General features: G+C 34.6%; 1 protein-coding gene across 1 annotated transcript; it reads right to left on the bottom strand.

Annotated features, from left to right (window-relative positions):
* Nucleotides 1–366: 366 nt before the first annotated feature.
* LOC149166625 (exocyst complex component EXO70A1-like) lies at nucleotides 367–15,915 on the bottom strand. The gene is made up of 4 exons (XM_089430208.1): nucleotides 15,851–15,915; nucleotides 15,620–15,704; nucleotides 2,688–2,875; nucleotides 367–2,560 (listed from the first exon to the last, which is right to left on the bottom strand). Exons 1-4 carry the CDS (start codon nucleotides 15,913–15,915, stop codon nucleotides 367–369), a joined length of 2,532 nt encoding a protein of 843 aa, XP_089286334.1.
* Between the last annotated feature and the right edge of the window lie 248 nt (nucleotides 15,916–16,163).

Raw genomic sequence — 16,163 nt, forward strand, 5'->3', positions numbered from 1 at the left:
AATTATCCCCTTTTTTTTTGTCAAAATAACTTACAGTACATTGTAGCATTGCAGCCACTCTTAGCAGATTGGATAATTTGCAATACTCTTAGCTGGATAATGAAAACCTAATAACTTAGGGCCCACTAAAGACCATAAATGCCTACAATACTACATGCTTTGCACCAAATGTAATATCTGAATATTAATTTCCCAAGCACTCACATACCCTATATTAAAAGCTTGTAATTTGATAGATTGTGATGATAAAAAATCTGTAAGTAATTAGCGGAGACCTCCAAATTGACCAAAAAGAATAAGGGTGCCTAGTAATCATGCGGTTGTGTTTAAGCCCTGACCTTCCCGGCCTGGAATATCTACTTTATTTCAGTTGGACAATCCAGTCCTACTTGATCTCTGTGTAAACAGATGTGATAACATAAACTCGAGTTGCTCTGGAGTGTATCTCAAATGCTTGCTTTCACTGGCAGAATGATCAAGCAATATGCTGAAATTTTCAATGTAGTTCCTGTAAGCAGGAATTACAGCTTGCTCAATTTTCGTAAAGGTGCCCTCTCTGAGCTCTTCATCAGAGATCAACCAATTCTTGTGCTCTTCATATAACTTCTCAAATGCGGAATTGAATGAGCGGATTCTCTGCTTAAACAAATCCCTGGCTCCTCCTTTTCCACCACTGGACACAGCCAGTCCATCTCTGTTCAAAAGCTTCACCAGGGGAACCCATACTTCCTTTTCATAACCCAAAACATGTTGGTTAACCAATCTCTTCCTCTGCTTTAGCCATGCCTCACCCAACAGATTCCCTAGTTTGCTGTCTCTGGCTCTCTTGAATATATACCAATAATTATTCATGAGGAATATGTGTGACAATCCAGATGCATTGTATCCCGTGGCTCTGGTCTCCAAACTCAGCTCCAAAGAATCCATCACATGACTAACAGCCTCTGCAAGGCTTGTGTTGTTCTCCATTCCCCAGACCATTGCCATAACCTCCTCATATTCAGTCAACATAAACTTGAGATAATTCACAACGTAGCTTGTAAGCTTTGGTGGACTCCCATCAACAAACAACCCTGAATCCTCCTCTACCTGTTTCCCAAAGTCCCACAGAACTTGACAAGCACTGTGCACCAAGTGCTTCTCCATTTCGCTCAACCGAAGCCTGATCTCCAGGCATCTGGGCCCTTCAAAAACCACCCCGAAGTCCTCCTTCAATCTCTCCAATCCTTCAACCATGTCCAACAACTTGAACAGCTTCTGAGGCTCTCTCTGGCTCAGGGCAACGGCCTCTCCAAACTCTATCAGTGCTTTCATACCGCTTCCTAAAACCAATTTCTGAAAGAAATCTGTCCACAATTCAATATCAAATGTCTGAAAAATCCTGTTGCAGAGCTTCCTCTCAGAAGAAACCAAGACCTTCACTGTCTTCCTTAACACCTCCAACCATTCTGCCACATGGTCTTCTAGAGCAGTCCACTCAAGCTTATCAATAGATGATGAAGAATTATATCTCAGATAATCAGTTTCCATGCTCTTGAAGCTCGCTCTCATGCTCTCAATCCTAATCGAACCATAAATCTTCAAGCACCTTTTAGCTCTGCCAAAGCTCTGCAGAATCTCTGCAATCATTTGCAACAAACCCACATCCTCCATGTCCGCAAACAAGAATAAATCCCCTTGCATTTCTGTATAATTTTCACCCTGGAGATCCATTGGACTGGTGTTATTCACTAGAATGGACATGAATACTGTTTCAAGCTTTTCTAATGCTGAATCCACGATTTCTGACCCAATTTTTATGAAACTTTGAGGATCTATATCCAGACCTTGGAGTGATTCTTTGAGGGTGTGCATTCTATAGCTGTCTGATATCCTGTTCTCACTTACAGCATGAAAGGCACCTAACAAGGCCTCCACCATTGTGGGGTAGTTATGCTTAATATAACTTAGCTGCTCCTCTAAGTCTGCCATTGTTTTGGCATATTTCTGGAGATCTTTCAACGGGTTACCCATGAGAAGGGTTTCCTTTTCTCTAATGGATTGCAGGGCCTGAAGAACGTAATCAGCAGGCTCGATTGCTCGGTCCACGCAACCTACTAAGTGCTCAAATTCTGTGGACTGGGATAACAGAGGTGTCATGACACGCCCTAAAATTTCTGTATTTCTCTGGATATGGAGGAGTTTTAGGTTGGATTTCTGCAGCGATTTGCTTATTTCTTCTGCTTCTTTCATGGATTGGAGAAGAGCGTGGCGAGCTGCAAGTATGTCCATGAAACTAGAGGAATTGTCTACCCTGGCTGCAACCAGTCGAAATTGATTTTGGATATCGCCACAAATGTTTGGTATATACCACCATTCAGGAACTTCGTTGGAATTTGTAAAAGCGACGACAAGGTCAATGGATCGACTCTGTCTTCCCGCACAGACGTGCAGGGTTATAGAATATTTGCCGTGTATTCTGGTTGCTCGCCGAGTATTGACCATGGTTGCTCGCCGAGTATTGACCAACACCAAACCCTTTTTTTTCGCCTGTTGCAGTCGATTGGTGTGAATTCGTGCCCTGCGGGGCATGAGATAGGTTGTATTTTACTACGCTCACAAATAGATCGCTTTCCAGTGTCCTTCGTTGTACATGGGGTCGACTAACTTCAAGTTGCATTTTTTCCACATGAGCTGTCAATGCTGACCTTGCCATTGTAATTTGCAAGCGTGCTGATATTGTCAGTGCAACGCCGTCTCTGAAGATTAAGTCAACCATTAACATTTCTGTTTGCCATATCCAAGAGTCTGCCGTGGCGTTCTTAAGCAATGAAATGGTGTGTTTCACACGATATGGGTCCCTTATAGATTGTTCATTTGGGAAGGGTATAAACATCTTTAATATTATGATTAATGTGTAACAATTAAATTATACATTAATGTAATTAATGATATACCAATTAAATTATTAATTATGGAATGTTAAAATTAATTATTTGGCTATATCTTCAATACTTAATTTTACTTTTTATTTTATTGGCAAAGTAAAAACATATATATTGATGTTTAGGGCGGTCCTCGTACTTGTGCGACATAGGGTTGATTTATGTCTATTGCCATTATAACGTTAGAATAAGTTTTTAAACTCATGACCTAAACACTTTAACAGTGTAACAAATTTTGCTAGAACTAATAATAAAATAAAATAAAATAAATTACTTAGGACTTTAATCATGAATCTACTGACAAAATGGATCCTCATCCTTATACCACTGAGTCCTTTAAATGTTAATTATTATGCCATATCAAACATATATATACCACGGAATCCTGCATATATCAAAATTTATACAGAATATATTAATGATTTGGCACTATTGGATTGTGATTGGTAAGGGTTTAGGGCCGAAACGGCGGTAGTGTTGCTTGGCCTCCTTGCTAGAGCTCCACATGGGCTGCCAAGTTGTGCCTGCATTTACTGGTTTCGATCCTCGCGTCCTCGGGCAAGCCTCTCCTCATTAAGGCAAGCGCACCCCGAGGGTCTCTCCAGCCTAAACTGTACACCACCGAGCTGGCCATCTATTGCGACATTAATGTGCATAACTATTGTCCTCCGGAAGGGTCTCAAGATTTCCCACCTGGTCGTCCATTCATCGTTGGATCTACTAAGTTCTACGGTCTTCATCCATCCGGTTTGGCGGGGAGGTATAATGTTTCTCCCAGTGTTGAGTGAGGTTCATTTGCTCCTCGTTCGACTCGGCTCTCGGCTCTGCTGTAGTGACCAGGTGCATTGCTGTGGCAGGCTTGTGACCGACCACTCCAAGGGCCTTGTGATTTTGATTGCTGCTACCATTGAATCACTCAGTGTAAGCTGGATGCATTGTCGAGATTTGAGCAGGTGTTTGACGGGTTCCTGAGATAATCTAGAATAGATGTGATGCCCTCGTTATGGATTCGAAGACCACTGTGGAGCGAGTCGACTCCGCAGCAAAAGAAGGTAAGCCATGGTTCAAATTCAAAAACATTTAAGGTCCTTATCCATTGTCACTTTTCGCTAAAGTTGCTAATGTACTTGCAGGTTTCATTGCCACAGCGAGGGTGGTCCAGCTCTTACTCAGGTAACCCGCTTACCTCAATGGTTTTTGTATATGAATATTAGACTGGTGTGGTCGTTCGGTTGTAACCCTTGGCTTCCTATGTAGGTAAGCTCTATGTTGCTCTTAAACCTTCGTTCGGCATGCGGTCAACAGAGAGCACGTCCTGTTGATATTGTGCTTTGTTTTTCGTTTTCTAGGTTGGTACGGGATTATGACTTGCTCTGTGCTTTAGCTCTTCGAGTTAGCGTTTCTATGATATAAGGTTTTGAGGGTTTGGTTGATGGTTAGGGTCTCAGGCCACGACCGTTATCTAGTTTTCTTCTCTGATTATAAAGATTGTATTAAGTTATCTTTTTGGGGATTGTTGGCCTTAGAATGCCAACACTGTTTTGTTTCTTTTGAAATTTGTTCAATCTTAGACTTGCCCTACCTTTGAAGAGGTTAGTTGGACATTTTTGGGCACGGCTTCAAAGTATTTATCTATTCTTATGTCGCAATAAGGATTTTAATGTCGAAACTTGACTATGGTTAATTCGATTTATGAAATGACAGACTTGCTTTCTCATTAGTTTTTAATATGAAGGGTTTTGATGTTTCTGTGATTCCAGTTCAATCGTAAAATTATACAATGAGATAGAATGTTGGTTTTTGGTACTTATACGTTCTTATCTTTGATATCGTGCCTGTTTAATATATTACCTTATTGAGAATTCAAAGATTTTGGTTATGCTGCTTCTGGGTACTAGGTTTTGGATGAGTTCCCTTTAGGATTCGTCCGGGAACCGTTAAACCCTTGATTGTCGTTATTATGGATGTCAATTGTAACGATGATCTCTGTTTATAATCTTGTGAATTCTTTCTTCTGATAAGAAATAAGGAAGATTACCAGAATGTAGTTTAATAACTGAACTGTAAATTTGATGTAGTATTTGTGTTCGTCCATGGACTGCAATTTCAACGTTATATAAGATTTACTGGAGGACTAGGAATAGTATAAGTTTAATGTTGCTTAGCAATGATTTCCAGAAAATAATCATTAAACTATTTGCTAGAAATAACAGTGAACTAAAATATTTTCCTTTCTTAGCATATTTAGTTTGTGAGTCAATATCTGTTCATACATAATTAAGACAAAATTCTCTACTCTAATCAGAAATCAATAAATGTTATCTACCTTTGCTAGTCTATCAATGTACTTTGCTACTATAACAATATGAATCTATTCTTGCTACTAATATTGACTGAATGGTTATAAAACTTATATGTTTCCTTATTATTGCATATAACTTTGGTTTTAGGAAGGTCTCACCACCCAGCCTCGGAACTGGCAATTATGTCTAGATTCCTCCCTCCGAGCTCTTCCACCTCTGACTGTGATGAACGGTTGGGCACCTTGGGCGTCAGGACTCAATCTAGCCTCAAGTCTAGGACTCAGTCTAGCCTCAAGTCTTGTACCCCACAGCTGTTATTACCATTTCTTTCCCATTGGTTAAGTCTTGTCATCCAGTTCCTCCAACAAGGTTCTGCCCTTTTTCCTCTTAAAGGAAAATGGTGGAGGAACAGTTGTAAATGTTTTCAGAAATTATTTCAACTGTTTCTTTAGTCTTTTAACAAACTAATCCTTGATCTTTTAATTAATATTCAACAGCATTGGTTCTGGCTTTTCAGCCCAGTAATTTAATAATTCATATAAAAACAGAAATAAAATTAACAGTAATAATTAAACTTGGTAAAACTATTTATGATGTATGGTTGTATGTTACAAATTGGCCAACATGTCCTATCCCACGACTAATTAATTTTTTTATATATATATTAAAGATTTTTTTTAATTATAATATTTATAAAGTAAATAACAGTTATGTTTTTTTGATTTTTTTAAAATTAGTATGTTTTTAATAAGTGAATGGGATTATTGAATAATCTAAAGGAATTTTATATTAATATTGTTAATTATTAAAATTATAAAGATAATATAACGGAGTTGTCTTTAGTACGACTTTTTGGAGTTTTCGGTACCTGAATCCGATATAAAAAATTGTGGTGAATCTTGATTTGTGTTATTGAAACTAGTTTTTTGATTGTATATATGGATTCAACACCATGAAAAACTTTTAGGGAACTTCTAGTGCAGGGGTTACCCATCAAAGTTGTGATTTCAATGAATTCTGGCCAGACTTTAGAGAAATTAGACCCAAAAAATCCCCCTGAAAAGCTTCCAAAAAATCGTACTAAAGACAACTCCTAATATAATTAGAATTATTGAATTGAGGCTTCTGTGATCCATAATAGTTGTTAAGAACTTCGGCGTAAATCACATGTAGAAAGACCTTTGTCGACGCGTTTCGAACCAACCAGTGTGGTTCATCGTCAGGACAAGTTGAACCACACTGGTTGGTTCGAAACGCGTCGACAAAGGTCTTTCTACATGCGATTTACGCCGAAGTTCTTAACAATAATTAGAATTTAGAATGATCTATTTAAACATACTTTAAATTTATATAAACTTAATTTACTATTTTGATGATATTTTTATACAATAATTTTTAATTAGATAAAAACTTTATATATTTTAAAATATATAAAAATAAAAATTAATATAAATATTATTAATTGTATTAATAGTTATATAAATTTATTGTGTCATTAATTTTATAATTAATTTTATAATAATTAAATTATATATTAATGTTATAACAATTAAATTATTAGTTATTAAATATTAAAACTAATTATGGGTTATATCTTCATTACTTAATTTTACTTTTCATTTTATTTGCAAAGCAAAAACATATCAACAACAGAACCCAATCTGAGGTTTGAATTCGTGACCTGCGTTGTCACGCCCCTACACCTGCGGTAGTCTTCCAACCGCTTGTAGCAAGGTGCGGCACCACCGAACGCTTTCTTTTCACCAATACTAACATCTGTGGACTACGCCTACTTTCACATTAACATACTTAGCTTGTGTTTCGCAACTAAGTAAAAGCAATTATCCTTTATACTTAATGAAGCCCATACTCATTCATTATCATCATGCAATTATACCGAGAACAATAACATTTGCAACAAGTATAAAGGGGAGGGGCAACTCCCCGTAATGTGAGTCTGCCCGACAATTTTATGAAGAATATCAGATTACAATACACAAGTGTGCCTTGCCAAACCAAGTCTACACTTAGCCAAATAATACAATCGAGAGGCAACCCTGCCTTTTACAATACATGTGCATCCTTGCACAAAGAGAAGTGCTCACCCGAGCCACTTAATTCCTCTCCATCAAATCCTGCACAAAATGCCACGGGATGAAAGAATTGCATGTGTGAGATCCTAAGAGAGTCAAACATGAAAAACACATTTTCAAAATATTTGTCACACTCTCAACCTTCTCGACTTTTTAAATCAATAAAACTATAGTAATCTAAAAACACTTCTCTTACATCCTTTTGAAAATAAAAATAAAATATTAAAAAAAATATAATTCGTCCTTTTTTTTCCTTAAAATTTAATAAACCATATAAATATTAATACACAATATAAATACCATCATTATCATTTAAAAAAACAATATTTATATTTTATAATATTATATGAAATATTAATTCCAAAAAATATATATTAAAAACGAAATGTATAATGCTTTTTCATTTCAATATATTATAAGTAGTATTAATTCAAATAAACAAATGAAAATGTTAATATAATTTTAATTAAAAAAATAATAAATTTAAAAAATACCGTTTAGATTAATTGTCCCCTATGTTAATTTAATTCAATGTTTTATTATTTAATTATTTTAAAATCTATATTATTAATATATAAGCTCGGATCATCAACAGAAAATTATTCGCATTTACAAAATATATATATTTAAAAAACTAAATGTATAACGCTTCGTATTTTAATATGTATGTTAATCTAATTTCAATGTTTTATTATTTAATTATTTTAAAATCTATATTATTAATATATAGGCTCATATCATCAACAGAAAGTTATTTAGAAAGAAAATCAGAATAGTATTATATTAAGAAAATATAATGAGCATTAAACATTACATGTCAGCATTCAGAACTGAAAATGCAGGAAAGGTATAGCTGGAGCCTGGCTCAAGCAGAAATCTGGGACATTGTCGATAAAGATCAGAACAAAATCTTATGAGTAGACCCAAAATATCAAAACAAAACAGGTTGTCATCCAAAAAAGAAAAGGATCAGCATAGTTCAGAGAAAGAGGCTGAGAGGGGATAGAAACAAAACGATAGAAGAAGAGCCATCATTGACAAGCGGGCTCGAGTATAGCTGAAATGTGCACCAACGTGGAGCAGATAGGAGCCATGGAGTCCTGAAAAATGCAGGCATTCCTCCAATTCCAAAGGCACCAACACGTGGTGATAAATAAGGATCGCCATTCAGAGCGTTGGGCGCTCCACCACTTAAAAGCCTCTTGAACTATAGAGAAAACTGTATATTATTCGCATTTACAAAATATATATATTTAAAAAACTAAATGTATAACGCTTTGTATTTTAATATATTATAAATAATGTTAATTTACATATTAATAAATGAAATATTAAAATAATATATATATATATATATATTTTAAATATAATTAAGATTGATGAGATGAAAAATGCATTCTCTGAAATTGTCCATTTTATATTTATATTAAATTTAAATTTCAAAATATATGTTACTTTATTCATTTTTTTAATCTTGGAGGTCAACAAAATTATCATGATTTAGAAACACTTCTCTCACTTTCTTTTGTAAAAATAAAATGTTAAATAATTCTCACTAATATCTTACTTTTTTTTTAAGTCTAAAAGAAATATTAGCAATCAATATAGATACTAATAAATGTTAATCATTGTCATTTCAATAAGATAAACAATATAATAATCCATATATATATATATATATATATAGAGAGAGAGAGAGAGAGCTCTTAATTGGTTGAATTATCGTCGCTTTGCTAAGTATATTGCTGATTGGGAGGTCATGGGTCTATTCAGGCTCTCGAGATTAATGATTATTGGTGTGTTTTTCTTTAAAGTTAAAAATAAAAAAAAATAAAAAAAAAATTATATATTGTCATATGATTAAATACTTGAATGTTATTAGGTGAAAGCATGGAGTTGGGTTACACTTTTTTGCAAAAGAGGGTGTGTTTAGGTGGAAAAAAAAAGGCCACATGGAATTTCTTGAGCTTAAAAAATAGCTTGTTGAGTGTTAAAAACATACCCTCAATCTAACTTTATGGCTCAATAGAACCATTTTTTTTAAATATCCCTTTGTGTGTGCCATTTGCACAGACCACCAAATTTGAGAGCTCGATTGAGAGTGTTTAGGTAGCTCGACCCAGAGTATTGGAGGTCAATCGAGCAATTGAAGCATGGAGCATTCAAACCAATCTAACCAACTACCCCACCAACCTCCGAGAGACTCAAATTATTATATTTTTTTTGTATTTTTTATTTATTTTTTTGCAAAATTAAACTAATTAATTAAAAAAACCAAACTTTACTAGAACTACTAATTAAAAAAAAAAATTACTCAGGACTTTAATCATGAACTTACTGACAAAATGGATCGTCATCCTTATACTACCGAGCCCTTTAAATGCTAATTATTATGCCATATCAAACATATATATACCATGGAATCCTGAATATATCAAAATTGATACGAAATATATGAATGATTTGGCACTATTGGATTATGATTGGTAAGGATTTAGGGCCGAAACGGTGGTAGTGTTGCTTGGCCTCCTTGCTGGAGCTCCACATGGGCCACCAAGTTGTGCCTACATTTACTGGTTTCGATCCTCATGTCCTAGGGTAGGCCCCTCCTCATTAAGGCGGGAGCGCCCTGAGAGTCTCTCTAGCCTAAATTGTACACCATTGAGCTGGCCATTTGTTGTGACATTAATGTGCATAACTTCTGTCCTCCGGAAGGGTATCGATATTTCCTACCTAGTCGTCCATTCATCTTTGGATCTACTAAGTTCTACGGTCGTGATCCATCTGGTTTGGCGGGGAGGTATAATGTTTCTCCCGACACTGAGTGAGGTTCATTTTCTCCTCGTTCGACTCGGCTCTCGGCTCTGCTGCAATGACCTAGTGCATTGGTGTGGCAGGCTTGTGACTGACCACTCCAAGTGCCTTGTGATTTTGATTGCTTCTACCATTGAATCACTAAGTGTAAGCTGGATGCACTGTCGAGATTTGAGCAGGTGTCTGATGGTTCCTGGGATAATTTGGAACAGGTGTGATGCCCTCGTTATGGATTCGAAGACCACTGTGGGGCGGGCCGACTTCGTGGCAGAAGAAGGTAAGCCATGGTTCAAATTCAAAAAAATTCAAGGTCCGTATCCATTGTCGCATTTCGCTAAAGTTGCTAATGTACTTGCAGGTTTCATTGCCACAACGAGGGTGGTCCAGCTCTTACTCAGGTAACCCGCTTACCTCCATGGTTTTTGTATATGAATATTAGACTGGTGTGGTCGTTTGGTTGTAACCCTTGGCTTCCTGTCTAGGTAAGCTCTCTATTTCTCTTAAACATTCGTTCGACATGCGGTCAACAGAGAGCGGTGTCCTATTGATACTATGCTTCATTTTGCATTTTCCAGGTTGGTCTGGGATTATGACTTGCTCTGTGATTTAGCTCTTTGAGTGGGTGTTTCTATGACATAAGGTTTCAAGGGTTTGGTTGATGGTTAGGGTCTTATCTAGTTTTCTTCTCTGATTATAAAGATTGTATTAAGTTATCTTTTTGGCGATTGTCGGCCTTAGAATGCCAACATTGTTTTGTTTCTTTTGAAATTTGTCAATCTTAGACTTGCCCTACCTTTGAAGAGGTTAGTTGGATATTTCTCGGCACGGCTTCAAAGTATTTATCTATTCTTATGTCGCAGTAAGGATTTTAATGTCGAAACTTGACTATGGTTAATTCGGTTTATGAAATGGCTGACTTGCTCTCTCATCAGTTTTTAATATGAAGGGTTTTGATTTCTATGATTCCAGTTCAATCGTAAAATTATATAGTGAGATAGAATGCTAGTTTCTGGTACTTATATGTTCTTCTCTTTTATATCGTGCCTGTTTAATATATTACCTTATTAAGAATTCAAAGATTTTGGTTATGCTGCTCATGGGTACTAGGTTTTGGATGAGTTCCCTTCGGGATTCGTCCGAGAACCGTTAAACCCTTGACTGTCGTTATTATGGATGTCAACTGTAACAATGATCTCTGTTTATAATCTTATGAATTCTTTCTTCTGATAAGAAATAAGGAAGATTACCAAAATGTAGTTTAATAACTGAACTGTAAATTTGATGTAGTATTTGTGTTCGTCCATGGACTGCAATTTCAACGTTATATAAAATTTATTGGAGGACTAGGAATAGTATAGGTTCAATGTTGCTTAGCAATAATTCCCAGAAAATAATCATTAAACTATTTGCTAGAAATAACAGTGAACTAAAATATTTTCTTTTCTTAGCATATTAGTTTGTGAGTCAATATCTGTTCATACATAATTAAGACAAAATTCTCTACTCTAATTAGAAATCAATAGATGTTATCTACCTTTGCTAGTCTATCAATGTACTTTGCTACTATAACAAAATGAATCTATTCTTGCTACTAATATTGACTGAATGGTTATAACATTTATACGTTTCTTTATTATTGCATATAACTTTGGTTTTAGGAAGGTCTCACCACCCAGCCTTGGAACTGGCAATTACATCTTGTACCCCACAGTGGTTATTACCATTTCTTTCCCACTGGTTAAGTCTTGTCGTCCAGTTCCTCCAACAAGGTTCTACCCTTTTTCCTCTTAAAGGAAAATGGTGGAGGAACAATTGTAAATGCTCTTAGAAGTTATTTCAACTGTTTCTTTAGTCTTTTAACAAACTGATCCTTGATCTTTTAATTAATATTCAACAACATTGGTTCTGGCTTTTCAGCTGAGTAATTTAATAATTCATATAAAAACAGAAATAAATTAACAGTAATAATTAAGCTTGGTAAAACTATTTATGATGTATGGTTGTATGTTACAAATTGGCCAACATGTCCTATCCCACGGCTAATTAATTTTTTATATATATTAAAGATTTTTTTTAATTATAATATTTATAAAGTAAATAATAGCTATGTTTTTTATATTGTTTTAAAATTTAGTATGTTTTTAATAAGTGAATGAGATTCTTGAATAATCTAAAGGAATTTTATATTAATATTGTTAATTATTAAAATTATAAAGATAATATAATGGAGTTGTCTCTAGTGCGACTTTTTGAAGTTTCCAGTACCTAAATTCGATATAAAAATTTGTGGTGAAATCTTGATTTGTGTTATTTAAACTAGTTTTTTTATTGTATATATGGATTCAACACCATGAAAAACCTTTAGGGAACTTCTATTGTGCAGAGGTTACCCATCAAAGTTGTGATTTCAATGAATTCGAGCCAGACTTTAAAGAAATTCGACCCAAAAAATCCACTGAAACAACTCCTAATATAATTAGAATGATCTATTTAAACATACTTTAAATTTATTTAAACTTAATTTACTATTTTTATGATATGTTTATACAATAATTTTTAATTAGATTAAAAACTTTATATATTTTAATACATATAAGTAAAAATTAATATAAATATTATTAATTGTATTAATAGAATTTATTGTGTCATTAATTTTATAATAATTAAATTATGCATTAATGTTATAACAATTAAATTATTAATTATTGAATATTTAAACTAATTATTGGTTATATCTTCATTACTTAATTTTACTTTTCATTTTATTTGCAAAGCAAAAACATATCAACCACAGAACCCAATCGGAAGTTTGAATTCGTGACCTGCTTAATGGCATGAACACCTTAACAGCCCATTGGTTGAGCAACATGCGGGCAACATCCTCCTGGGGTTAATAATAATTATATATTTATACTAAAAAATTATTTTTAATTATAATGTTTATATATTTATAAAGTAAATAATAGTTATATTATTTTAAAATTAGTACAGTTTAACTAGGGGAATGGGATTATTGAATAAGAAATTTTATATTTATATTGCTAATTATTAAAATTATTAAAATATTATAATTAAAATAATTTATTTAAATTGAGTTTACTTACTTTATTTAAATTTAGTTTATTATTACAGTGATATTTTTATATAATAATTTTTAATTGGATAAAATTTATATTTATATATATATCTATCTATATATAAATAATAATAATAATATTAATATTAATCAAATTTAAAAATAATATATTAAAAACATTTTTAATTATGAAAATAAATTTATTTCAATCAAAATATTAAATCTTTATAATATTAATTTTTAATTATTTTATATTTTTCATTATATAATTTATTTACATGTTTTTATTATTATTTTTTTAAATCTAAATTTTATTTTATGAGAGAATACATCTGATAAATTACATTTCTTTTTTGTTATCCATCTATTTCTAAGTGTGGTTCATTATCAAGATGTAATGACCTAGGATAAATGTAAATATTTGACTTTACTGTGGTAAAAGACAAACTGAATATGATATTATTATCTGTTTGAAATTTAATAATATTTTTTTTTAAAGATAAGAAATGTTATCTTTTAAGAGTTGGCAACTTCTCAAGGAGGAAGTTGGGGGAAAAAAGACAGTTCGTGTGATTGCAACCCTAACTACTTTCCCTAACTGGAAGGGCTTCTAGAGGAAAAGAGGGAAAGGGGGGAAAAATCTGTGCTGTAGGGACAGGCAAAAGGAAAAAAAAAAAAGAAAAAAAATGGTTAAGTCTGGTGATGACTAGATAGCCAAGCACTAAGTGCAAGCATCTTGTTGCGAACAGTAGTCCTGCAAGAAAGCTAGGGGGGAGATTTTGGTCCCAAAAGACGAATCTCAAGGACGGGTGGTAGACTGGAAGCGGGAGAACAGAGGTAATTTCGGCTTCTCGAGTTTTTTGCAAGTTACAATGGCACAAGTAAGTGGACCAAACTACTTAGAAAGCATTCAAAAGTATTAATGAGGTAGTCAATGTTAAAATGTTTGCACTGTAATGATATAGTAGTTAGAACCTAAGCCTACTGTGGAAGTTGACTCCTACTCTGTGCCCCATTTAAATTAAAAAAAAAAACTGTAAAGGTTATCCTAAAACTAAATAGTTCAAAAAACATTTGCTCTTCTACTCTGATAAAATACGAGCAGTGCTCTGCCAAGGAAGTGTAGGGTTCTGCAACAAAAAAAGAAGAGCAGATAACCGAAGCTGGACCATTTTCTAGAGTAATAAAGATTGTTGGGGTAGTGATGTAGGAAAAGATTATAAAAAAAAAAAAATTAATTAAGCGAGACTTCTGGTATGCCTAGTTCGTTTAACGCTCTGGAGCATGGAAAGAATTGCAACAAGCTGGAAAACATTTCAACCCCAACAAGAATGGCTTGGAACGAATTCAGAAAACAAATTTAGGCCATAATCTTATTTCTTAAAAAAGAAAGAACAGTTGCGGTGAAATAGGGAGATAGCTCCTAAAGACCGGGCTCTGTCATAACCTTGCCGTAGAAAGTTAAATTAGTTCCTGCGAGAAAAGAATGCAACCCAAGGTGCACCAGGAACCTGGGTGTAAGGACTCAGGTCTAAACCTAAATGCTTGTCGCAACATGAATTAAAATTCAGAAGGAATACCCGTTTATGTTGTCTCTAAAAGATGGTTGACCCCGTTCTCTGGGTGAACAGGCTTCCAGAATTCCATCTGAAAACTCAAACCCCAACTATAAGCGTCCTTTCAAAACCCCATCAGAGATAACTCAGTTAACGCTCAAACAAGAATTAGCAGATGAATATACTGTCCAAGTCGATTTACAAACAAGAATTAGCAGATGATTATACTGTCCAGGTTGATTTACAAACAAGAATTAGCAGATGATTTTACTATCCGAGTCGATTTACCAAACAAAAAAAAAATATAATCATCACCTCTGCAGAATAGCAAAGCTAAAGGAGCCAAAAAGAAATAACAGTCGAAGGACAATAATACATGATAGTATCGCTTGAAATCAGCAAGAGTACTCTATGGAACATAACCCAGGAAGAAAACCTTCCAGATGCACAAAATCTACCAATTTATTACCCATTAAACAAGATTACAAACGTATGTGTCTTCCAGTGTTTAAAAAAAACCTAAAAACAGAGATGGGTCATACTGTAGGAAACTTATTACATTTACAAAGTTGGCCAGTGCGGCTCAAAAAAAATCTCAGAGGTGAAAACCCTTGAATTTAATCCGCTTCTTGAAAAAAAAATAATAGCACAAGAGCAACAGGACTCAAGCTTCCGGACCGAAACCAGAGAGGTATTGCCTCTACAATACATATACATTAGCAAATACCAAATATGAGTATTTAGTTCGAGAAGATAGCTAGACTACACAGGAAGGGTTAATCATCCCTTCCGCAAGAGATTAATAAAAGAACTGTAGCTTAATGTAACACAACCAGGGCAGAAACCCTCATACCCGGCGGAAACCTCGAAGGTAACCCCACTCCTGGAAGGCTTCGCTCCCAACTGGAACCAAGCTTGAAGCCAAAGTGGAAGTGACCCTGCATACAACCACCATAGATAGGTTAAATAACTGAAGAAGTTCTCAGAGAAAAGGAAGAGAACTTAGTTTGCAGAGAGGACAGGGTTTTACCAATGTTGCAACAAAGAAAAATGAGAATAAGTAACTACACAGCTGAAATCTTACCTGGTAATCCGACTCTGGTGGTGAGGACAAGGTTTGGCAATCCAAGCGCCCTTCACAAACTCCATAGAATCCTAGATCAAAGCGAAGAGCAAAAACTATGGACGAAAGCAACAGACCGAGCAGAGAAACAAGAGAAACGATGGATGAATGAGTCCCCAAATCGATACCAAGGATTGTGAAAGCTGAATGAGCCATCCACAACTGTTGGATCGCTCAGCAAATCCCAACACTGTCGATTCAAGAGGAATCCCGAGGTGGTAGCTGAGCTATTTAGGACTGCACACGCCACGTACAGTGGATAGTGCAGGCAATT

This window comes from Pinus tabuliformis, chromosome 5_1 (assembly GCF_031772625.1).
Source record: "Pinus tabuliformis cultivar Carrire ecotype Pingquan chromosome 5_1, CPIR1, whole genome shotgun sequence".
NCBI lineage: Eukaryota > Viridiplantae > Streptophyta > Pinopsida > Pinales > Pinaceae > Pinus > Pinus tabuliformis.

Excerpts from the sequence above, each read along its gene's own strand:
- LOC149166625 (XM_089430208.1), bottom strand. The coding sequence starts at position 15,915 with ATGGAGTTTGTGAAGGGCGCTTGGATTGCCAAACCTTGTCCTCACCAC. Across the intron at positions 15,705-15,850 it reads CACCAGAGTCGGATTACCAG|GGTCACTTCCACTTTGGCTT; the intron begins GTAAGATTTCAG and ends GGTTGTATGCAG. Across the intron at positions 2,876-15,619 it reads ACCTTCGAGGTTTCCGCCGG|ATGTTTATACCCTTCCCAAA; the intron begins GTATGAGGGTTT and ends ATAATATTAAAG.